Here is a 23,923-nt window from a genome sequence, read left to right as displayed (position 1 = left end):
AGGTTTGCTTTTCTTGTATACTTTTACATCCATTTTTGCATGTGATTCTCACCACCTGTGATCAGGACATTGTGACAGAAGTTTGTGTTTGAGGAACCTATGATCTGGAACGTCCTCGTGATGTCTTCGGGGCCCCGGGGGCACGCAGCAGAGAGCTGGCATCACGGCCATGCCATTTAGACTGTCTTGCTATCCCAGGGCTAGTACTTCCCTTTGTGCCAACTTTGACGTTGTATTGCTGTTAGTACATAATATTTTGTGGCTATAGAAGTAACCTCTATGGTGCGGGTGAGAGAATCTGTGTGCTTTTTCCCCGAAGGGTGGAAATGGCAATAGTTGAAATTTTAGTCTCTGAGGTTCTTAAGGCTTCCTCGTGTGAGAAGCCTTTTCTTGTCACGATTCTGCTGCTCTTGTCTTCTAGATCAGTGGTGAAGACCTTGAGCCTGAAATGATGTAAGCAACTGAGCCAACCACAGTGGGATATTTTCTTTCTTTTATTTATTTAAACTGGGTGGTGGGAGCGGGGGGATAATTTTAGCGGGGTTTTGTGTGTTTGGGTGACCCCGAGCGTGTCTGCAGCTGAAGGCAAACACTTGTTTCCTGCATCTAGAGCTGTGTGGGCAGTTGGAGAGTGGCTATGAATATTCATCCTGTTTCAGTTGCTTTTGGTGGCTTTAAATTGGGCCAGACTAGTGTGGATTTATGTCCTATTTCTGTGAGTGATTCCCGATCTCTCTTATCCTTTGATGCTTCAGGAGAGAGTCGTTTTACGTTTTCTTTTTTAAGGACTGCATATGCTGGTGAGGAATGGTGTTTGCAGAGCATGTGTTTTGACTTTGGTTTCTTTTTCCTTATTAGCCATTCACTCCTCATCCCACTGCTGTGGGGGTCAGCTTCCAGCGCCCCTCTGCAATCCTCTTGTCAAGGTCATGGGACCTGTGAGTTGTATGATTCTCTGTCTTTACCTTCTCTGACCTCAGTGTAGCCTTGACAGTGGATATCCTCTTCTCCTTTATCTTCCCCAATTTTCTTTCCTGGCTTCATCCTTCCTCCCTAGCTACTTCCTAACCATCTTTTCAATGCTACTATTTTGGGAAGTATTGGCCGTGGACCTTGCTTGCCTTACTAACTGCATATTACCCCCAAGTGATCTCATCCTCTCAAATATTTATCACTTTAAAAAATTTCCAGTGTCGGTCTCTCCCCTGAGCTCCAGATTTGCATATCCAAGTGCTTAAATACGTAACACCTTGAACATAACCAGATCTAAACCCAACATCTCTCCTTCCAAATCTCTATCTTGACTTGAATGCTCTCACTCTTGGGAAAGATAACCATCATCTTCAGAGTTGCTTAAGCTAGAAACCCAGAAGGGGGAGGGGGCGTAGAACTCTCTTCCCTCTCCCTGGTCTGATCCATGTTCTGCTGTGCTTCTTCCAGCAGTTCACTGAGAACTCTAGAGTAGGTATTAATTAATACTTTGGAGAATCTAGATTTCTTTCATTAAAAAATTCAGGAATTATCGATGCTGGGAAATAACTTGAATCTTTTGATTTCTTACAGGTTACTTATGTTAGTGAGAAGAACAAACTTTACAGCAATTAAACCAAAAGAGAAAAGCTAATGTCCTCCTGTAGTAAGAGTCCAAAGGAATCTGCTTTCATAATACTTTGCTTTTTGAGACATCAGTTTCCTTTTTCACGTTTTATATAGTTTCTTTTCACACAGGGGAGATGTTGGGCCCTGCTGTCCTAACTCAATGCCATAGCTGATGGGTTTCTTTTTAAAATAGACAGATTGGGGCAGCCCATGGCTCAGTGGTTTAGCTGAGCGGTTTAGCCACCTTCAGCCCAGGGTGTGATCCTGGGGTTCCGGAATTGGGTCCCATGTTGGGCTCCCTGCATGGAGCCTTCTTCTCCCTCTGCCTGTGTTGTGTCTCTGCCTCTCTCTGTGTCTCTCATGAATAAATAAATAAAACCTTTTTAAAAAAATAAAATAGGCAGATTGAGATATAATTCACATACAACACAGTTCATCCATTCTAAGTGTCCAACTCTGGCTTTTAGTGTATGCACAGGTTATGCAACCACCACTGTCCAGTTCCAGAACAGTCTAGTCCCTCCACCCAAACAAAATAAACCCCATATGCATTAGTAGTCAGTTCTACCACTAAGTAGCTATGAATATATTTTCTTTCTCTCTAATTTGCCTATTCTGGGCACTTTATATAAATAGGATCATAAAATATGTAGTCTTCTGTGACTTTCTTACTTGGCACATTTTCAAGATTCACCCATGTGGTCATGTGTTCCAGCACTTCATTCCTTTTGATAGCCAAAAAATAATGTGTTATACAAAATATACAATATTTTTTGGTCCATTTATGAGTATGAGTTGATGGACATTTGGATTATGTCCATTTTTACAACTTTACTATTAGAATATTTTACTCCTAGGAATAATGCTGCTGTGAGCATCTGTGTACAGGTTTCCATGCACCATGCATGTGTATGTTTTCATTTCTCTTGTGGATATACCTAGGAATTCCTGAACTGTATGTTTCATGTTTTGGGGAACTGCCAGACTGGTTTCCAGAGCAGCTGTACCATTTTACGTTCCCACCAGTACTGTATTGAGAGTTCCATTTTCTCTCTACATCCTCAACAACACTTTTTATCACTTGCCTATTTGGATATAGCTATCCCAATGGGCTGAAATGGTATCTTGTGGTTTTGACTTGAATTTCTCTGATAGTCAGTGAGGTTGGATGTCTTTTATTTGCCTATTGGCAAAGATATTCAGATATCTTCTTTGGAGAAATATAATCAAAACCTTTATCCATTTTAGAGTTTGGTTATTCATCTTTTTTATTATGAGTTATAAGAAATCTTTAGATAAGCTAGATACAAATCTTTCATCAGATCAATGATTTTCAAATATTTTCACCCATTTTGTGGGTTGTCTTTTCACTTTCTTGTTGGTATTAACTGTGGCATAAAATTCTTTAATTGTGCTATAAGAACTGTGGGTTTTATTAATATTGCCCTGCTTGTGCTGTGTAAAGCAGGAGCGAATGTCCCTCTCTTTGAAATGGGTTGACATTTCAAATGCAGGTAGAGCTGCAAGTAGACTCTCTCTCCTTCTGGCCTGTCTCCTCCCTTCTTTCTTCCCTGTCTTATGGCTACGATGGTCATACTACGACAGGTCTACCTTGGCCTTGATCGACCAGGACTGAGAGAAACTGGCACTGTGTTAGCATTTTATCAAACGATTTGCTGTTTCCATGATATTAATAGATACCACAAATCTCATCTGAAACCTCAGTCCCCTGCTGCATCTCTTAATAAATAGAGCACTGTCCTGAGTTGCTGAATTGCTCTTGTGCTTGAGTGCTAGTCAAGGTGTAAAGTCATGGTGCTTGGTGGCACTGGAGGTGACCAGACAGCAGCACCCTTCCATTCAGAGCAGCCACTACTTTTCCAGTGTTTTCTGCTTCATTGTTGGTTTGTAGACCGGTACCTGGAACTTCATGCCATTGAGGGAAGTTGGACTGCAGTGCGCCTCAGGCTTCTGGATGTCTGAGCAGTGCACCTCAGTTTTAAGAACTGTTAGGAATAGCATAAGGTTATTTTTAATTTTGTCAAGTAAGGACATTTGGCAATGTAATTGCCATCATGACAGAAAATGAGATTTTCCTATTGAGTACCAAACACCAAATGAATTTACTTGTGTTTAAAGTTGATATATGTTCCTACTCTTATTTTGCTTTCTATCATTGAAAAATGCACTGTGACTGTGACTGATACTTGGGATCTGTAAGGCTTACATACTTAAATCATTATTTGAAAAGTAGGACCTTCACTTAATCAGGAATTTGCTCTGTATGATGCCAGATACCAGTTTTATACAGATCATTTCCCTATGCTAAATAAACTACTTTGGCTGTTAGGTTAGACACATCTTCCTTTGTACCTTTTGCTAATATTTGAGAATTCCTCCAGCAACACAGATGAGAAAGAATTATTTCAGGTATATGTGAGTATAAATATGATTTGACCTTTAAAAGAGTAAAAAACAAAAAACAAAAAAACCAAAAACCATCATTCCAAACGTTAGAATGGCTCCTATTTACAAATACAATGTTTAATTTCTGGATTATGTGTGTTCTAAACTGAGAGTACTACATAAATTTTTATTGATTCTGTCTCATCTAAATTAAAATGTCAAACAGACATTAGGGTTTTATCATAAGATAGTTATTGGCTGCCATACTGGCACATTAATTATAGTAATTGGGTAATAAAGTAGCCATAGGAATAGATAATAGGCTATACATTTTGATGAAATTGTAGTTATAACCTCTTATTTATGGTAATAAAATTTTGTTAATTGACATTGCTGACAAGCTCTTTTGCTTTCCTTTTCTACTTTTCAGGTTGGTTTGTAAGTCTCCTTAGGAACTCTGAACTGAGAGCCCACAATATACAATAAAGGTCACATTCCAGAATTTTCCAGACTTGTTCATGGTATACATTAAACTCAGGAAATACTTGCTTATCACAGTTTTAAATGCTCCTAAGTATACATGGATGTATAAAGCCGTTTCCCACACCAAAAGACTAATAATGAAGAAAGAAGGTAAAATGTCTCTATATAAATACCTGTGACCCACACTTATTAAGTCACATATAATTACAAGTGGGATAAAATACAAGTTCAAGGGAGGAAAGAATGATTCAAGCTGAGGTGATCAGTGAAGCTGTAAGGCTCAGTGATAGAAGAATTACTTGGTATTCCTGACATAAAGCTTCGAGCTATCTCTAAATACACATCTACATTCTAGAACTATAGCAAGAGATACGTGGCTAAATGCACCAACATGGAAATCAACTTTTGTTCTAGGCTCAGCTGCCTTGCAACCTCATTTTGTGTCCTTGAGTATATAAAATTGATGTAATAATATGTGTCCAGCATCTCTCACTATGAAAGATGAGATAATGCAGATGCCTGAGCAGCACCCTGTGGTGAAAGTTGATTGCTTGGCAGGTGTGTATTTTTTTTTTCACACAACTTAGTCCATACATCTGAATGGTAGGCACAGCCTTCATGACTAAAAGGATTAGTATCCTTACCAAAGTGCCCAATTTATTGCTGGGAAATAGCATGTTCTGTGTAGCATCAGAACTGTTGTCTGAAAAACTGCCTGAATTTCTCAGAGAAACTGTATATGAATACAAAGTAGTAGTGTGGTGATCAATGAAATATGATAAAAAGGAAACATGAGCAGCTACTGATGATTTAGAGACATTACAACTGGTTTTTAAGTTCTTACATCATCTTTTATAGTAGAGGAGACTAAGACTTAGATTTCACAAGTTGCTTCGATCATAAAACTGTTGGAAATCAGTCTGTGGAAATCTGATGTGCTGTTTCTGCAGTTGCTGGTTTCTGTGAGGGCCAGTGTAAAGCCCTCTTCGCATGTGTGCATGTATGGATGTAAATGTTATCTGATTTTTCATCAGGTTACTTCTAGAACTGCTGGAGTTGCTGTTTGACAAGTTTAACGCTGTAGCCACTGCACACTCTGTGGTCCTGGGGTATCTGCAAGACACTGTGGTGGCTCCATTGACTCAGCAGGAAGATGTCAAGCTGTATGATATGGCGGATGTGTGGGTGAAGATCCAAGATGTTCTGCAGGTAAGGTACCTTTACAGAAGGTGCCATCTTAGTTTGAAATAACAGATTGGAATGAAAAACTGCCACCAAAAATGTTCCCTTACTCATAAACAGTGAGAAAGCAGTGTTGCTATTTAAAGGTGAGGCTGCCGATGTCATCAACTTCTATCATCTTCAAAAGACCCTTTAACTTTTTTTTAGCAGGCTTTAAAATTAGGAGATTCTCAATAGGTAGCAATCAAGGATGTACAGTGTTTGGCTTTCTGTTATAATGTACTTGGCTTCACTGGAAATGGTAATACATTAAGGTAATCAATATTAAGATGTTTTTAAACAGTATTTTATAAACATATGTAGCTTAGTTTTATGACCATTTTCCTACAGTCATCTCTTGCATATATTGGGGTAAATGACAGGTCAAGAGCTTGTTTTGAGAGATGAAAATAACTGTAAAGTATAAATCTATCACTTTGATTTGTTGGAGATCAGAGAAATGATATTACTGTTTGGTATGGTGCTGCAGAGATGGTATTTAGAAATTCTATTATATTTTCTCTCCATGTGCTAGGAAAATATATTTGATTTGGCCAGATGAGGATTGGAAATATGCTTAACAGTTAGTGGAAGCAAATTTGGCCCAGCTAAATAGAAGTGACTTGGTTAGATAGTACCTACTAATATGAAAAAAAATTAAGTATATGTAGGAAATTGAAAAATATAACTGTGTAGGAATAAAATTACTTGCATGGCAAATAGTATTTGTAGGAAAAAATAAATCATGAATGTAAATTGTAGTCATTTTCAAGAGTATAGGTATGCTCCTATTGGAGTGAATGGTAGATTCTTGGTTACTTATTCATTAAGCTTTTTTTTTTTTTTTCTTTTTTGGTGCAATCTAGGTGTTTTATTGATGACTCATTGAAAAGAATGTAGGTTGCATCTACATTCCCTGAGTTCCTTTTACCACTTTGTCTATTGCTGTGTGTCCATAATAGGTGCTTGATGAATATTTGTATTTTGAATAAAAATATCCTTATTGTGTAAAAACTGGTTCTTTAATGTTTTATATCTTGATATATCATGAAAATATGTACTTTTCCCACCAAGACGTCCCATGTTTGTTTTAAGGATGAAGTAAGATAATAGATTTTAAAGCCATTTCTTTTTTTTTTTTTTTAACATCTTTTTTTAAAGATTTTATTTATTCGTGAGAAACACAGAGAGAGAGAGGCAGAGACACAGGCAGAGGGAGAAGCAGGCTCCATGCAGGGAGCCTGATGTGAGACTTGATCATGGGACTCCAGGATCACGCCCTGGGCCAAAGGCAGGCACTCAACCGCTGAGCCACCTAGGGATTCCTGAGCCATTTCAAAAATAGAATGAGGGACTTTTGGTTCTAGCCATGATGAAGTTACCTCCTGTTGTAAGCAATCTAAAACCGTTTAGATTCAGGCAGTCAGCACATTCAGTTGAGAGCTGAGAGTGCATTCATTCCAGCTTCCTCCTCGGAGACACCTGCCACACCATGGCACAGGGAAATGAAATCTAGGCAAATAGCAGCAGGCTCCCTAAGCAGTGGAAGCAGAGATGATGAGAGTCTGAGGATATGGAGGCAGCTGGAATCTGTGGGTTAGGATGGTGGAGGTGGAGAAGAGGGAATTGCACAGAGGAGGTGCCTCATCAATCTGAAAAAGAATGCCTTGGAGCCTTTGGTCAAATATAAAGTTATGCAGATACACTGCAAGGCTTGGCAGAAAACAGCCACTGTGGGACTGACTATGTTGAACAGCAGTTCCAGATGTTGCCAGATGCTTGGAAGTCAGTTGGAGTGGCCAGAGTAAGGTGAACTTGCTGAGTACCCTGTACTTTCAGATGTGGCCTCAGATAGGTTATGTTGTAGGAAGAGGACTCTTCTGGCTGTAGGGTAGGGGTTACTCTAGATCTTGCATAACCGGGTCTCTACAGCATCAGCCTGGTCCGCCTGTACATAAGCTGCCTACCAGAGCAAAACTCACTCTAAAGTAAGATAATCCACATTTTCAGTAGTGAACCATCCACAGTGTCAAGCATACAGTTATGTTTGTGAAAAAACAGAAAACTGCAACTTTGAGATTTAAGAAAATTGATAAAAATTAGTATCTGAAATGAAAAATTCACCAGGTGGCATTAGCTTCAGATTACCTGCTATGGAAGAAAAGATCAGAGAACTTGAAGATGAGTCAATCAGAACGATGCAAAATGAAGCACAGGGAGAAAGCTTGACTGCAAAGAAAAATGAACAAAGCCATATTGTCTATAATGCAGCAGTATCCTGCAATTTAACATTTTGTCGTTGCAGGTATGGGAGAGAAGGGAGAGAGTTACTTGGGCAAAAAATTATCAGAAGAAATCAAAACCAAAAGTTTCTGAATTTTTTGAAAAACAGAAACCCACAGGTCCAAGAAGATCAACAAATCCTAAGCAACATTAACACAAAGAAAACCAATACATAGACACATCATCATCAGGTTGCTGAAAAACTGAAGAAAAACTTCTTAAAGATAGCCAGAGGGAAAAAGACACAGTGCTTAAAAGGAACCAATAATTATAATGTCCACTAACTTCTCAGTGGTATTTTGAAGAATATACCCCTGTCTTGTTGAGTTTGTCACTGGGGTTTAAGAGATGCTCTTTTTTTTTTTTTTTTTAAATAAATTAATTTTTATTGGTGTTCAATTTACCAACATACAGAATAACACCCAGTGCTCATCCCATCAAGTGTCCCCCTCAGTGCCCGTCACCCACTCACCCCCACCCCCCGCCCTCCTCCCCTTCCACCACCCCTAGTTCGTTTCCCAGAGTTAGCAGTCTTTATGGTCTGTCTCCCTTTCTGATATTTCCCACACATTTCTTCTCCCTTCCCTTATATTCCCTTTCACTATTATTTATATTCCCCAAATGAATGAGAACATACACTGTTTGTCCTTCTCCGATTGACTTACTTCACTCAACATAATACCCTCCAGTTCCATCCATGTTGAAGCAAATGGTGGGTATTTGTCGTTTCTAATGGCTGAGGAATATTCCATTGTATACATAAACCACATCTTCTTTATCCATTCATCTTTCGATGGACACCGAGGCTCCTTCCACAGTTTGGGTATTGTGGACATTGCTGCTAGAAACATCGGGGTACAGGTGCCCAGGCGTTTCATTGCATCTGAATCTTTGGGGTAAATCCCCAACAGTGCAATTGCTTGGTTGTAGGGCAGGTCTATTTTTAACTCTTTGAGGAACCTCCACACAGTTTTCCAGAGTGGCTGCACCAGTTCCCATTCCCACCAACAGTGTAAGAGGGTTCCCTTTTCTCCACATCCTCTCCAACATTTGTGGTTTCCTGCCAGAGATGCTCTTTATATATTAAGATACAGATTGGGGTGCCTGGTTGGCTCAGTTGGTTAAGTGTCAGACTCTTGATTTTGGCTCAGGCATGATCTCAGGGTTGTTAGATCAAGCCCCATGTTGGGCTCTCCACTGGGCATGGAGCCTGCTTGAGATTCTCTCCCTCTCTCTACCCTTCCCCCTGTCCCTACTTGTATACTCTCTGTCTCAAGTAAATTAGGTAGGTAGGTAGATAGATACAGATAGACTAAAAATATATGAATAGAAAGATACCATAAAATATTAGCAATTTGTATTATGCAAACATGTTGGACACTATTAGAATATGAAGTATTAACATATGGAATTATTTGTATTATAGTACTGAACAGCATTTCATAATTGACTATATCAAGTCCTAGAAAGTATTTATGGAATATCTAAACCTAGTTTTGCAAAGTTCTTAAATACTTTACAAGTTCTTCTGATCTCTGATATTTGACCGACTTAGACTAATGTTGTAAGTTGAAAACAACTTTTAAGTCTATTTGTAATATTATCATATTTATAATATTATAATGAAGAATTAATTATGATAATGAACAAAGTTAGATATGCCTTACTTAGCTCTACTTACTTTAAATTTGTCCAACATATACAGTTCCCACACTTTTGAAAATAAAACCCACTAACTCATATTGAAAATGTTTATAATATACTAACGAACTTTAAATTCGATGAGACGTGAACATCCTGACATGTAAACATGATTTAAAATGTGTGTTTGTGGCTTTATTGTTAACTGACTTGTACCTTTCACATGTATGGTTTCAAATAAGTGATTTGGGGATCTTACCCTTCATATTACAATATGAGTTGTTTAAACAGCTCTTTTGAGATATAATCTACATGGCATAAGATTCGTGCCTTTGAAGTATAGATTTCAGTGTTTTTTTGGTAAATTAATGGAGTTGTACAACCATCACCACGATGTAATATTAGAATATTTTCAACACTCTAAAGAGAAACTTTGTGTGTCCATTAGCAGTTGCTTGCTATTCCCACTGCTTTCATCCCCAAGATGTGTTGAGGACAGGAGAGAGGTCTCAGTTGTGTGTTACAGGTCTCAGCAAACTGATAGTGCTCAAATTGTGCGCTTGGAATACTGTTATTGTTTGATGTTAGTGTGTTCATGTATCATTGGTGGAAGCTATTTGACAGTTAAAGAATATAAAACTGAATCTGACCTAATAATACAAGGTAAGGTGTATAATATAGAAATATCATTTTCATTTCATTTATTGTGTCTAGTTGGTTGGAGATCAAGGTCTCACCATGTTCTTTGCTTCTTTGAGTCCATTTTTCTCTTCCTCTTACCTACTTTGCTGCCCCCCTCTTTTGTTTTCTGAGACATGTTGTTGGAATAATGACCTTAGTCATGATGTGAATTAATCTCTCATTGCTTCTTAACTGTCCATTCTACTCATCTTTATTAACCCACAGATTTGAGAATGAAGCATTTTTGCATAAGAAGTTCATCTAAATAGTTTGAATTGTTACTAGACAATGAGATGTATTCTGCACCTTTTACACTGTTTTTATTTCTCTGTATTTTCTAGTTGCTTCAAACAGTTCTTTCCGTCACAGATTACTAAGTAATATTAGACTCTATACCCATCCGTAAACTGAGTACGCAGTGGCAGGTGCACAGATAAACTAATGTCACTAAATATAAGAAGACAGTTGGCACAGTGTGTCATATAATTGTGCCGAAACATGTTGAAGTGATGGTTTGGCTTCGGTAGGTTTGGTCACAGCTCGTGGAGAGCCTTTGATGCCATGTAAGGCGTTTGTGACCGATGTTCAGACTGATGGTTTCTGAAGCTGGGTATGCATTTGATTTTACCCAGGGATTAATTCCTAGCGCCATTCTAGACGTCCTGAATGAGAACCCCTGTGGTTAAGGACTGGATTCTGTCTGTAGTTTCAGGGTTTTTTTTGTTTGTTTTGGTTTTAGTTCCTAAGGTGCTTTTGTTGTATTCATTTAGGATCCTCAAATTAGAAACCATCACTTGGGGCCAGTGTTACCTGAGAACATATTAAAAGTGTGGATTTTTATCTCTCCCATATACTTAACCAAATTGTAAACTCTAGGGATACATCCATATGGTCTGTGTTTCAACAGGTGCTTCAGGTGATTTCTATGCGTGCTGAAGTTTGGGGACCTTTGTTTTCAGTAATATTGGACTACTGGGGATTTTGATCAGAGGTATGATGAGATAAAGTAGGATTGGTGTGCTGGCACTGAAAAAGACTGAGCAGAGTGGTTAGAGACTAATGCAGGGAGAGTCTGTGGATGGTATTGAGTAATTGTCTAATAGTGAAATAAACAAGACAGGCTTTCATGGGGCATGGTAAACAATTACAAAGGCGAGAAGGATTTGTAAATCTTTTGGGAGTCTTGGAAAATCTATGACATCATGCAGTCAACTCAGGAATCTGCTTTCCATTGTGACAGATATTTTAACTACGGTTTACTATTAAGTTGTTGGCCCTAGCTGCATACGAGGTATTAGGAAATAAAGATGAACCCAAGATGGAGAGCTCACTGGTGAAGTGAGGAGGAGTCTGCAAGGCATGTATGTTTCTCCACTAAATTCACTGTTAGAGATTTGGTAGGAGTAGTAACACGGGAGAGTGCTTTTTTTCCTAAACTGACATGAACGGTTTAAAAAAAGACCCTTGGTTAAATTCCATGTAGAGTTTTATGTTTAGGCCAGTTTAGTTTTCACATACTTGTTGGTGGCTTGCTCTGTGGGTTAAAATCCATTCTGGAGAATGAAATAAGGGAGAAGAACAGGAGATGCCTGAAGTTAAGCATGAGCCAGCTTGAGTGGAGGTGATGGTGTACAACGTGAATGGATCTCCATATGTAGAATTTGAATTTCAGTGTTTCTTTGAATGGAAGATGTTTCTTGCTGAAAAACTGAAATGCAAAAATAAATAAATAAAAAAGAAAAACAGAAATGCTCTTTTGTTTATTAAATCTTGGAAAAGAAAATAATTTTTGATCTTCTAAAGACTTCAGCAGCTTCTCTCCACTGGAACCTGGGCTCTCCCTGGCAGACAGAATCCGTCCTGCAGTTGAAAGGCTTGTTTGTCTCAGCGTGTTTGTGTCTGGAGACAGCTTTGTGAGGAGACAAGGCTGCAGTCATGCTAGTAACAGGGTGTCAGAGTTTTTTCCTGGTGTCAGCCCCATGACCACACACCGCTGCACTCCCTTTTTCAGTTTTACACTCTTTTTGAAACCGTGATAATAGAAATACATGTTTTTGCCCTTCTGAGCAGCAGCAGCACCTTCCAAAATGTCACCTACTTGGTGACATGCCTGTCATACTGTTGGCTGCACATTTTAAAGTGCATAAGACTGAGGTGCACTAGAAACAAAATATTCTCTTTCTTGTGGAATTCTGCCCAACAGGAAATAAGAGAATCATTTTGAACAGGTGTTAGGATTCTTAAAAAAATAAAAAATAAAAAAATAATCTCCTCTTTCATATCTTCTTGCAAAACAAACTGCCCCTTTAGCTGTTATTGGCTGAAACGCTAACCCCTTCGTGCACTCTGTAGTTGCGTTTGTGTCCTATAGGTGGAGGCAGTGCGCTCTAATTACAGTGTTTACCACTGACAGTGGCACCTGGAAGAAGTTACTTCACTTTTTAGTGCCTTGATCTCTTTTTCTTGAGATCAACACAGGCATAATGTAAAATCATTTTACTTTTGTTAACTGCCACATAAATATTTAAATAGTGATAAAATTGACCTCATGCTGAGAGAACTTTGAAGTTTGCTGTTAGGTAAGAAAATCCACAAATCTTATTGGTACTGATCCATGCATGACCTGGAGGAGTTTTTCAAGGAGACAAATGCAATTTCTATTTTGAATCCAGGTCTGAAACTAGGTTGTTCTTAGGTTTGGTTTCATTTGATATTTTGTTAGCTGAGGATTCCAGATCTTGAAGTAAAACCAGTTTTTTCCCCCCAATATTCCAAGCCAGATAACTTGTCAGATTATCCTTGCAGAAAGTTTTTCTTCGTTTCTCAGGCTTTAAAACTTTTTGATAGTCTCTATTGTGGGTGGCGTATTAAAATCATCATCAGCCATGCCATTGCATCTCCAGAAAGGTGCTTGCTCCTGGAATTTTTATTGTATCTTGTCAATGGGTAGTATGCTGCTTGATGAACAAAACTGAGTTTACTTTAGACAGTTACATTAGAAATCTTACTCTAAATTGGAGCCAGTTTCCATAGTATCAGGGCTTACCCTGTATTGTTTCATGTTCACTACTACTAATGCTTAAAGCCAGAACTGATGGGTAGCCAAGGATATCACTCTGGCTCCTGGTACAAATGTGGCAAGTGTTAAGGTGCCTAATGCCCAGGGAAACCTGAGGCAAATGTCATGGACATCTTAGTACATTGGGTCAAACTCTAAAATAGTAGCTCAGCAGCAAATACTTCAAAATAAGGTAGATCTGGGGGGAAATCTGCTCTCCTTAAATTCCTTTTACCCAGGCAGAGTCTGCCTGGGTCAGATTAGATCTTGATCTGGAGGAAACAGTGGTAGAAATGGCAGCCTACTACTCCCAAAGCTTATTTCTCTATCTGGTTTTGTCTGAGATTTTAGAGGATGGAGCATTACAAGTCATGTGCCCATCAGGCTTCTGCTGCTACTGATGCTGTAAGGGTCCCTATGAAGACGGTGTGCTTGTGAAGGTGTGGCACACCTGGGCCGAGGGTGGGGTCCTTGCTAGAGACCAGGAGGCTGTATAGTAAGTGGTGATTCCCTTTGCACCCCACCTCTGGAGAGCCTGTTTTCGGTAGGATTCCAGTTGATTCTAATGCATGCTCCAAGTTGAAAGCCAGGATTACCAAGTGTCAGAGGTTTGGTCACATTAAAACCAAAGCTGTTAAAGACAATCTTAAGGAGTAAGAGAGGTTTACAAAAAGTGAATTTATTTTAAATTCAAAAGGTCACTGTCCCCTGTTTAGGAATGTCTGCATTCCATGACAGGTAGCAAATGATAAGATGCTGAAACTCCATAAAGATGGTGGAAAATGCTTTAGTACACACACACACACTTGAAAGGGAAAAGAAAAACTGCATGAATGTGCTGCCACTGATCTCCATTCACAGATTTTGGACAACTTTATTTAGAGTTAGCAGCTCAAGGACAGCTAGCAGGTAATTCCTATTTTTGATTTGAACAGTTGACAATTGGACAAATACATGATTTCATCCAAGACTGTTTTTTGGATCAGAAGTAATTTTATTGGAATGTTTATTCCTGTCTTTAATAAAAATGGGGATTTTCTATGTAGCCTCTCCCTCCTCCCATTTTTTACTTGTATGAATTTTCTAAATTTATGTTAATGGAAAAACTTTGTTTTTTAACTGAGGGGGAAAAAGATATTTCTTTATTTTTAAACATATTCATTAGAAGGAATTTAAGAAAGTATAACCTTGCAGGGAGTTAAGACAGAAACATTGATCAAGGACAATTACAGAGCAGTTCATGACCCCATGAGAAAATTTTCTTTGTGAACACCAGTGCTAGAGAAGACCAGAGAAGGAGGAGGTCAGAATGGGTTCAGGTAGTGGAGTTCATGGTCAAGGTGAGACTTGGCCCATTTCATTTTGGTTAGGGTTGAATGCATAATGCAACTAGTATGTTAGAGACCTGGGGAGAATTAAAGGTTTTGGTGGTTAGTTGATTATTTGGAAAGTGTTACCAAAGCTAGATTGAATAATTTTGGGTGACAGGGAGATTAAATAAGAGATTGGGCAGTTTGGACTTGTTCATTTTGGCAGTGAGCTGCTATTCTGGTTTTTTGTTTTGTTATTGTGGAAAATTTCAACCATGTTCAGAAATACATAGAAATGTGCAATGAACCCCCATCATCTAATTTGACCCATGTCAGGAGTTCATCAGTTCATGGTAATATTGTTTTAACATTATTTTTTAAAGCTTTATTTGAAAGCAGACAAGTACGATGAGGGGAGAGGCAGAGGGAGAAGGAGAGCGAGAATCTCAAGCAGACCCCCTGCTGAGCACAAGCCTGACCTGCAACTGGATCTCACAACCCCAGGATCATAATCTGAGCTGAAATCGAGTCAGACGCTTAACTGACCGAGCTGACCAGGCACCCCAATATTATTTTATTTCTACCACTGCTCATTTCCCTGTCTTTTATTATTTTCAGAAAACTCCTAGAGATGACTCTGTTTCATCTATGTTGGAATGTGAATTCTGAAAGATAAAAACTCCTTTAAAAAAAATAACAATACCTAAAAACATAATTTTCTTACAACCAAAATATCCAGTCACTATTCATGTTTCGGCTGTCTCAAATGCTATAATTCTATATTCTTTGTAGTTTGTTTGAATCAGAATCCAAATAAGGTTAAATATTGCAGTGTGATTGGTAAGTTTCTTAAAACTCCATCTATAAGTTAAATCTCTCATTTTTATTTTTACCCCTTGAAATTTATTTATTGAAGAAACTAGATCATTGCCCTATAGAATTTTCCACATTCTAGCTTCTGTTGATAACTTTTCCATGGTATCACTTGTGATTTTTTATTGTCTTGTAACTTGGGTCTAGAAGCTTCATCAGATTTAGGTTAATTTTGGGGAAGCATAATTACTTCCTAGCTGGTGGTAGAGATTATGCTTTTCTGATAGAAAAATAAAATGGTGAAATTAATATTTTTAGGTTGATTTATCTGGAAGCAGTGCACAAAATGGGTTGGTGGAGAAGGAAATGGATAGAGAGATCCTGGTTAGAAGTCAGGCTTAATCAGTGTAGGAGGGAAAGGCCAGGTGAGGGCAGGGCTGCTGAAAAGCAAGAGGACAGAGATTAAAGAGATTTTGTTTGTTTGTTTTTAAAAAATATTTTATTTATTTATTCATGAGAGACACACAGAGAAAGGCAGAGACATAGGCAGAGGGAGAAGCAGGCTCCTTGCAGGGAGCCCGATGTGGGACTTGATCCCAGGATCACGCCCTGAGCTGAAGTCAGGTGCTTAACCGCCGAGCCACCCAGGTGTCCCGAGATTAGAGAGATTTTGAAGGAAGAGTGAATTTTCCAAAACCTTCTAACGTCGACTCTGACCTGGGTGGTTGGGGATTAGGATCGGGAAGATGGTGCTTTTGTGCCTGTTACCTGTGAGGTATTGTCAGAGTATCCCTTTGGAATTATGTTACTCTAGGTAACTAGAGAGTGAGTACGGGAAGCCAGGGGAGATATGAGGGCAGGAAGTAGAAGTGTAGGGCTCATCTCTCAGCCTGAGGATAACAGCTAAAGCTGAAAAGTAGATGAGCCCGGAAACTCATATGTAGAAGTGAAGTGAGGAGTTGCGTGTGCAGTTCATGGGCTTACTTAGCATTCTGCAGTTGCCACAGGGGGCATATCACACGATCACTAGACACTGGCATTTCTTTCAGTGATGCCACACGTTCCCTTTCGCTTACATATGTTTTCATTGCGTGCGGGTGACAGGATGACGGCCTGCTGTTCAGGCCAGGGGGGCTGGCTCTCAGGAGCTGGCGAGTCCCTCACGGGAGTGGACACACAGCTTGGAGAGGGGGTAAGGGCTTGTGTTCACAGGTCCAGAGGTGAGCCTAGAGGGATGTGAAGCAGCAGAGTGAGCAGGGCCACAAGTATCTTTGGCCAGCTATAAGGGAAAGACTTTGGAGTTGAGGTGACTTGATATTTCTTTCCCTCGAGATGCCTGTATTTGGCAGCCTTGCTGACAATGACCGAGGACTGGGTAGTGAGGTTTGGGCACCAAGCGTTTCTCTGTATTCTCTCCCATGTCTTCTGTCTTCCATCCATCAGAAATCCAGGGAATGTGGTTGATGGGAAGGCACAACAATGACATATTGCCCTAAAGAAGTCCTTTCTAACTTAAAGTCTCTTAAGAAAATGCGTTATTCAGAGGTCTGTTCTAAACCCTTTAAGAGCATCATATTCACCCATCTATCTTTTATGCATGCATTGCCTAGCTCTAGAGGGATGGATGGAGTCAATATTTGCTGTCAAATCTCTGTTGGCAAGACAGGGAGGCCCTGAAAAAGATAATGGGCCCTTCACAGGGGAATTTCCTTAAAAATCACTTACATTTTTTAATCCCAAATAAGATTATATATCAAATTTTTAAAGGCTTCGAAGCTCCTTTTTTTTTTTTTTTTTTTTTTTTTTAAAGTAGTGCTGGGCTTCCTGGCAGTATTCGTTGCTTTTGCCAAAGAGCTGTCCTGCTGGTAAGGGGTATGAACCTTTTTGGTTCAGCTACCTAGAAGTATCAAAGGTTTTTAACAATACAAAGTGAACAGTACATAACACAGTTCACCACTTTGATTGTGATTCTGTCTCAGGAAGACGGGCTGCCACCAAACACTGTGCAGCAGGTGACGAGAGCTCAGCACGAAGTAGCCAGTCTCACGGGGGTGATGAATGACAGCATGTTAGATATGTGTTAGCAACGTGATATGGCAATGAGAAAGGCCAGCAGTATTTTTGGTGAGCCGGGGCTCGTCATCCCGTTTCTCTGGCTTGGGTGGGACAGCATCCCCGATGCCATGTTGGACACTCCTGCACCCGGGCACTCGACAAATGGGTCGAGCATCTGTAGCGACTGAGGACTTGGGAGGAGGCAAGCTCCAATGCTGATTGGAAGAACTGGCACGTTTAGGAATGAGCACAGAAGCAAATAGACATTAACCTTTTTTGGGGATCGGATGCTCCTGAAGAGATACCGTCATTCTTAAGTTAGTCACTCGCAGCAAAGTTAGAGTCCTCAGGAGTTGGCGCAGCTTCAGTACAGAGCACATTGCAGGGTGACTCAAGCTATTTCACACATAGCTGCAAAGCAAAATTAAGTCCTTGTTTATTGTCACTTGTGCATTTATCAAAGGAGTGGTAAAGGTGGCTGTGCCTGCTATTCTGGGAAGAGGAATGACAAAATAATAACTGATCATGTAGCTCAGGTGCTTCTGATTGGAAATAGAAATGCAGAAGGTAAACTTGGGGACGGTGAAGGTGAGACTTCACTGTCTTTAAAGATTCAAATAAGAAATAAAGGGATTATTTACTTTCCACCACAGTGGAGGTGAGCATGGCAGAAAGAAATAAGAAACGCAAACTGTAAACTGAACGTCAGGAAATCCTTCCACGGGGAGAACTATTGGGCTACAGGATAGTCCCCTAGGAAAATGGGGCTGGATTTCCTCGGGCATTTGATCCTGACAGAATTGAATGTGTATCACCAGGGAAATAGACTGAATATCCCTGCAGGCTTCCTCATTTCTTCTCTGATCCTGGGTCCTTGCTGATGATCTGTTCACCCACTGTGATTAGAAATACCATCTCTTGTTTTTCTGTACCCAGGTGCATTTTAGATGTTCCGCTCTTTGACATAGGGTACCTTGGAGATTCACTGCCCCGAGGTTCACCTGGCTTTTTGGAACTACTCCTCTGTTTGGGATGTAGCACAGGTGTAGGGTCACTGGGATCCCTCACTGAAGGCAGATAAACTTGGTGAGTGGGCTGGTGTGATAGTATCACAGTATTCTTCACAGATACTAATTATCTATTAGGGTTGTCAGCTGGCTTCACTGGGGTGCTTTGGGAATAGAAGAGTGGTAGGCAGCAATGCCAGTTCAACTCTGCTCCCACCGGTTCCCCTAGGATTTTACCACAAAGAAAAAGGATATTAGCAGGCTAGATGGCCACAGATTCTTCCTGCGTCCCGTAGAAATGTGATTATTTTAAGTTCTTGCATGGGAAAGGACTCGTGAAGAACAGCTTGACTCCCCGTGCTGTGGTGTTGATGGATGTACCAGGCTTTGTCTGGAACAGCATAGTTGCATAATCAAAGAAGTAAATTGAAAGTGCAAACTAAATATTAGGTCATTACAAATGGTCTCCTTCCTGTAAAAATCTGGTTTGCTGAATGAGATTATTTTCTTAGCTTGGCATTCAGATGCCTCCAACAATTGGGATGAGCCTACTCTTCCATACTTAGTTTTACCCCTTTCCTATAGAAATACTCTGATTAAATTAGTGTCTCTGTCCTTGAATTTGGACTCTGTTCTTTCTCACACCAGTATTTTCCTTTATACTGTACATCTTTCCCACCATCTTTGCCCCCCTGCCTGAGTACTCTATCTGCTCTATCTTATTCATGCTCTGTTGTGCTCTATCTTATTCATGAAGCTACCTGTGATTTCCTTTCCAGAGCTTATTGCACTTCTTGTTTTTACTATTCATTTACCATATCTCATAGTTATTTTTTTTCCTCCATCGAATCCACATCTTTCCTTCTCAGGCAGTTAGAAGTCCTCTGGAGGACCATTTCTTATATGTCTTTAAATTTCTTGCTGTGCTTTTGCATTTGCAGTTTTTAATTCCTTTTCAACTCTTTGGAGAGAAGGGACATTGTTTATTAATCGTTGTCCCCCCCCCCCCCCCCCCCCCCCAGAATTTGGCACAGCTTCTTAGGTGCAGTATGTCCCTAATATTTCTTTAATGAATGAATGAGTGGTTGATACCTAATAGATATTGATTGATTTAAGATTGAATTTTAAATGCCTTGTAAATGGGATGAACTTGGTAGATTTAAAAATCATGTAGCAGAGGAATCATAAAACTGAAGATCTGATATGTTCCCAGGAGACCATTTCATCACCTTTCTCTTAAACTGGATGGTAGTTAAATCATTTCCAGGCTTTCTCTTGGCCAGGCAGATTAACTCAGGCTTCCAGATAAGGGGCGTGAATAATGTTGGCAAGAAAAACTGTTAATAATGGAGATGATCACAAGCATCGTTCCTAGCTAACCCGGGCTCACTCATTTTTAGTATGAGTGTGACAACACATTTGGAAGAATGGTGACAAATTTGATAATAGGTTAAGTCAAAATGAGACTATCCGAAACTGTCCTTAGTTCTTTGGGGGGAAAGATTTTACATTTTAATTTTTTTATTTCCATTTTTTATCCTTATTAAAGTTTTCCTGCATACCTTGCTATAATTGAACTACACTTGCTGTAAATCACATTCACTTCTTTCAGTGACACTTTTGTGTGTAATTACCTTCTTTAAGTGTTAAGTTTTTTTTTTAGAATCATTAGGCTTGTATTATGTAATTCTTCTGAGTAAATGCCATTTAGTCAGAGCATGCATTTCACCTGAGGGGCAGCTGTAAGTGAGTGGTGTGGAGATGTTCCCTCTGAGTAGTTTTTGAAGTGTTCTATGGTCTTCTCAGAGATGAGGTGCTATAGAAATGTAAGGTTTTTATTACAAGTCCCTACTATGCAGAAAGAACCATACTGAAACATCACTGATGATTCTTTTGCATAAATAGAGAATTAAGCAAAAAAGTATTAATTTTCAGCTCCATTAGAGATGCAAGAATCAAAAAAGATGTTTGCCAAGTGGGAAGGGACTAAATTGGTAGGAAAAAGAAATTTTAATTTCAAGCTTCATGAGAATGCTACAAATCTAGCATAAAAAAAGATCCTACCCAAAGTGCCTCAAAATGGCCTTTTTAAAGACAAAGTTACCGGGGAAAGGGGGGGAGGAAGGGACTACAAGAATATGAAATTAAAATTGCTGTAATTCAGTCAGTTTATCATAGTAAATTACTTCAGAGAGCCTCAATTTGAAGATGTCCAGCTAGTCTGTGGTAATTAGTATAATTTGCCATGGTCACCAAGTCTTTATATTGTTGCTGGTCAGATAGCAGTACTTTTGCTTTTTTTTTTTTAGCCTGGTAGCAGTTGGAGATGATGATAAATCCATTTACTTGTGGAAGGATAAAGGTAAAATTCCTAAAGCAAAGTAGGGGCACTTAAAATGTTCAAAGAAAGTTTGAATTTTTAATAGAAAATAGTCTTTTAATTTTCCTCTACTTACGTAGAAGCTCCATTCTAGTATGTGTGAGCAGTTGTTCATCTTCTGAGGTCATTAATCAGAGGACTAGAGGGGTACAAATGTGTACACCTTGGAGAGTAGAGCTTTTTTCTGGAAAATCAAAACCTGGAGGCAACCAGAAGAGCTTGAGAGAACCCTCATCTTCTAGATCTATAATGCTCTTGAGTTTTTTTTCTATCTCCTCTATCTCCATTCATGACCAGCTGGGTTCCAGCCAGGTATGAGCAGTTCATGGTATCGGAAGAGCAAGTGTACAGGACCCCAGAACTGTGGTGCTTCTGAATGCACTGAGATTATTCATATTTAGGCCCCATGAGAGTCTGAAGGCAGTGAGTTTTACTGCTCAAGTGAAAGGAAAGAAAAAAATTATACATACAGTATTTAGAAAGGAAAAAGCCATCTGTGCATTCTGCCTGCATGTCTGTGGGGATTTAACCAGACATGAATTGCTTGGTATTTGTACAGGATAAACCTGGGCTAATATATTATAAAAAAGAGTGCCAGGGATTATGGGGGGCACCCCTAACTTTCTCTTTAGGGGCTGGTTAGCTCAGCCAATGCTGTCATTTCATTATTGCATAGGTACATGGCCAACAATTTTTTTTTTTTTTTTGATGTTAGCCTTTTCTGACTCCTTCTGGAAGAGGTCAGTTTCTTTGTCTTTAGCATGAAAAGTTCTCACAGTGGACAGGGGCATTAGGAATGATGTTAGATGGACCAGTGGTTACAGTGTGGTCCCCAGACCAGCATCAACAGCATCACTTGCCAACCTAGTTAGAAGTACAGATTCTAGAGCTCTGGCTCAGACACACTGAGAAATTCTGGGAGGATGGGGTTTGTGATCTGTGTTTTAACAAGCCCACCTGGTTATTCTGATGTGCAGGAGAACCATGGAATTAGACAGTAGGATGTAAAAAGGAAATACTGGTGTTTCTTTAAGAAACTGCAGCACTCAGGACACCTGGGTGGCTCAGTGGTTAAAGCATCTGCCTTTGGCTCAGGGCGTGATCCTGGAGTCCCAGGTTCCCTGCATGGAACCTGCTTCTCCCTCTGCCTGTGTCTCTGCCTCTCTCTCTCTCTCTCTCTCTCTCTCTCTCTTCTCTCTGTCTCTCATGAGTAAATAAATAAAATCTTAAAAAAAAAAAAAAAAGAAACTGCAGCTCTCATACTCATTTAAGCTAATGACTGTGACTCAGGCCAAGCCTTAAATGTATTCTTTTTTTCAATTGTCATAACATTCCAGAGAGCTTGGAGGTATTATTTCCATGCTCACATGAGGACTGTGTCCTCATGATGGTAAGCAATAGAGCCAGGCTTTGAGTCCTAGTCTGATGTCAACATTTATCGTCTTTACCACTTTTGAATAGGGAGATTCTAAAAAGAATGATTTAAGTGACTATTGTAGTAATTTTTCCCCCACAAAGATCTTATATATTTATTTTAGAGAGAGTGAGAGAGCAAGAACACATGTGCGATGGGGAGGAGCAGAGGGAGAGGGACAAGTAGACTCTGTGATGAGCCTATGGGGCTTCATCTGAATGACCCTGGATCGAATCCAGAGTTGGATGCTTAATCGACTGAGTCACCCAGGAGCCCCTATAGTGACTTTTCACAACTAATGTTAAGGAGGCTCCCAGGAGGTTCCATAACAAGTTGGGTGCTGAGAGCAGCCCAGGGTGTAAACTTAGAACTCTGTTCTAGCATATCTCTGCCTTTATTTTCTTATATTCATGGAGTTACCCTAATCTCTTACTGAACAACATGCTTTCTCTGGGGAGTCTTGATTCCTTGGAGGGCTGACTTCCCTGGATAGTATACCATGTCTTTTACAGCAAGGCTTTCACTTTAGACTGGGAAAATTAGCATAGTGGAGTGATTTATTTTTCAAGGTTATCATCCCTATTCAATGGAAGAGCTGTAGTTTGCTTCCATTGATATGAGTGTTGCAGGACTGAAACTTTGTTACCAATCTTTCCAAGGGCAAAAAAAATACAAACTAATCAAGATGCGGAAGTTCACTTTCATGTGCATTTTATCTGGGAGTCTATTTGCAAATACATTTCTTTGAGGGGCAGCCCTGGTGGCTCAGCGGTTTAGCGCTGCCTTCAGCCCGGGGTGTGATCCTGGAGACCTGGGATCGAGTCCCTTGTCGAGCTTCCTGCATGGAGCCTGCTTCTCCCTCTGCCTGTGTCTCTGCCTCTCTCTCACTGTGTCCCTCATGAATAAATAAATGAAATCTTAAAAAAATAAAGTATTTCTTTGACTTGCAGCTTTGCTGTTTGTCACAACCATCAAGGCTTTATCCATCTCAAGCCTTGATTCATAACGGCCTTTGAACCAGCCAGGATCTATCACAAACAGAGCCAGGTTTGCCATTTTATCTAACCCTGTACATATTCTCTGCTGTTATTTGTTTTTTTTTCCCCCCCTACCTGTCACCTAAAGTTACAGGCTCAGCAGCTGAATTAATAGCTCTTGATCTGTTTGCATTGAGGATGACTTCTTTTTTTTTTTTTTTATCTGTAAACTAATACTATAACATCTCAGAGCAGGCACTCAATAATTTTGTAAAGAATTAATATTTTGGTTCTTATCTTGCTATCTTTTCCTATTATTGTCAAGCCTGCCCTCTGTTACTCCATTTATCTTTCAGTATTCATAATTCCTCCTGTTACCTCTGAGCAGTTGTATTTGCCATTCTCCTAATGCAGATACACCATTCTCTTGTTCTCTCTGGTCTCTCCATTAATAATTAAAACATCTAAAAATTACAGCTGACATTTACTGAGCATTTACCACATGTCACTGTGCTTAATACTTCACATACATTATTCCATTTATTTTTTTATTTTTTAAAAAAGATTATTTATTCATGAGAAAAAGAGAGAGAGG

The 23,923-nt window shown here is 39.6% G+C and overlaps 1 protein-coding gene across 8 annotated transcripts in view; it reads left to right on the top strand.

The window, feature by feature from the left end:
- The window catches only part of EXOC4 (exocyst complex component 4), a 744,112-nt gene that overhangs the window by 92,794 nt on the left and 627,395 nt on the right, over nucleotides 1-23,923 (top strand). For all 8 annotated transcript variants that reach the window (XM_038556467.1, XM_038556468.1, XM_038556469.1 and 5 more), the window contains exon 7: nucleotides 5,523-5,697. In XM_038556467.1, coding sequence (XP_038412395.1) covers nucleotides 5,523-5,697 — 175 coding nt within the window. The remainder of the gene's footprint in view (nucleotides 1-5,522; nucleotides 5,698-23,923) is intronic.

The sequence above is a fragment of the Canis lupus genome, chromosome 14, assembly GCF_011100685.1.
Source record: "Canis lupus familiaris isolate Mischka breed German Shepherd chromosome 14, alternate assembly UU_Cfam_GSD_1.0, whole genome shotgun sequence".
Lineage (NCBI taxonomy): Eukaryota > Metazoa > Chordata > Mammalia > Carnivora > Canidae > Canis > Canis lupus.
Note: the sequence above shows the minus strand (reverse complement) of the source record. Positions and strands in the feature narration are given on the sequence as shown.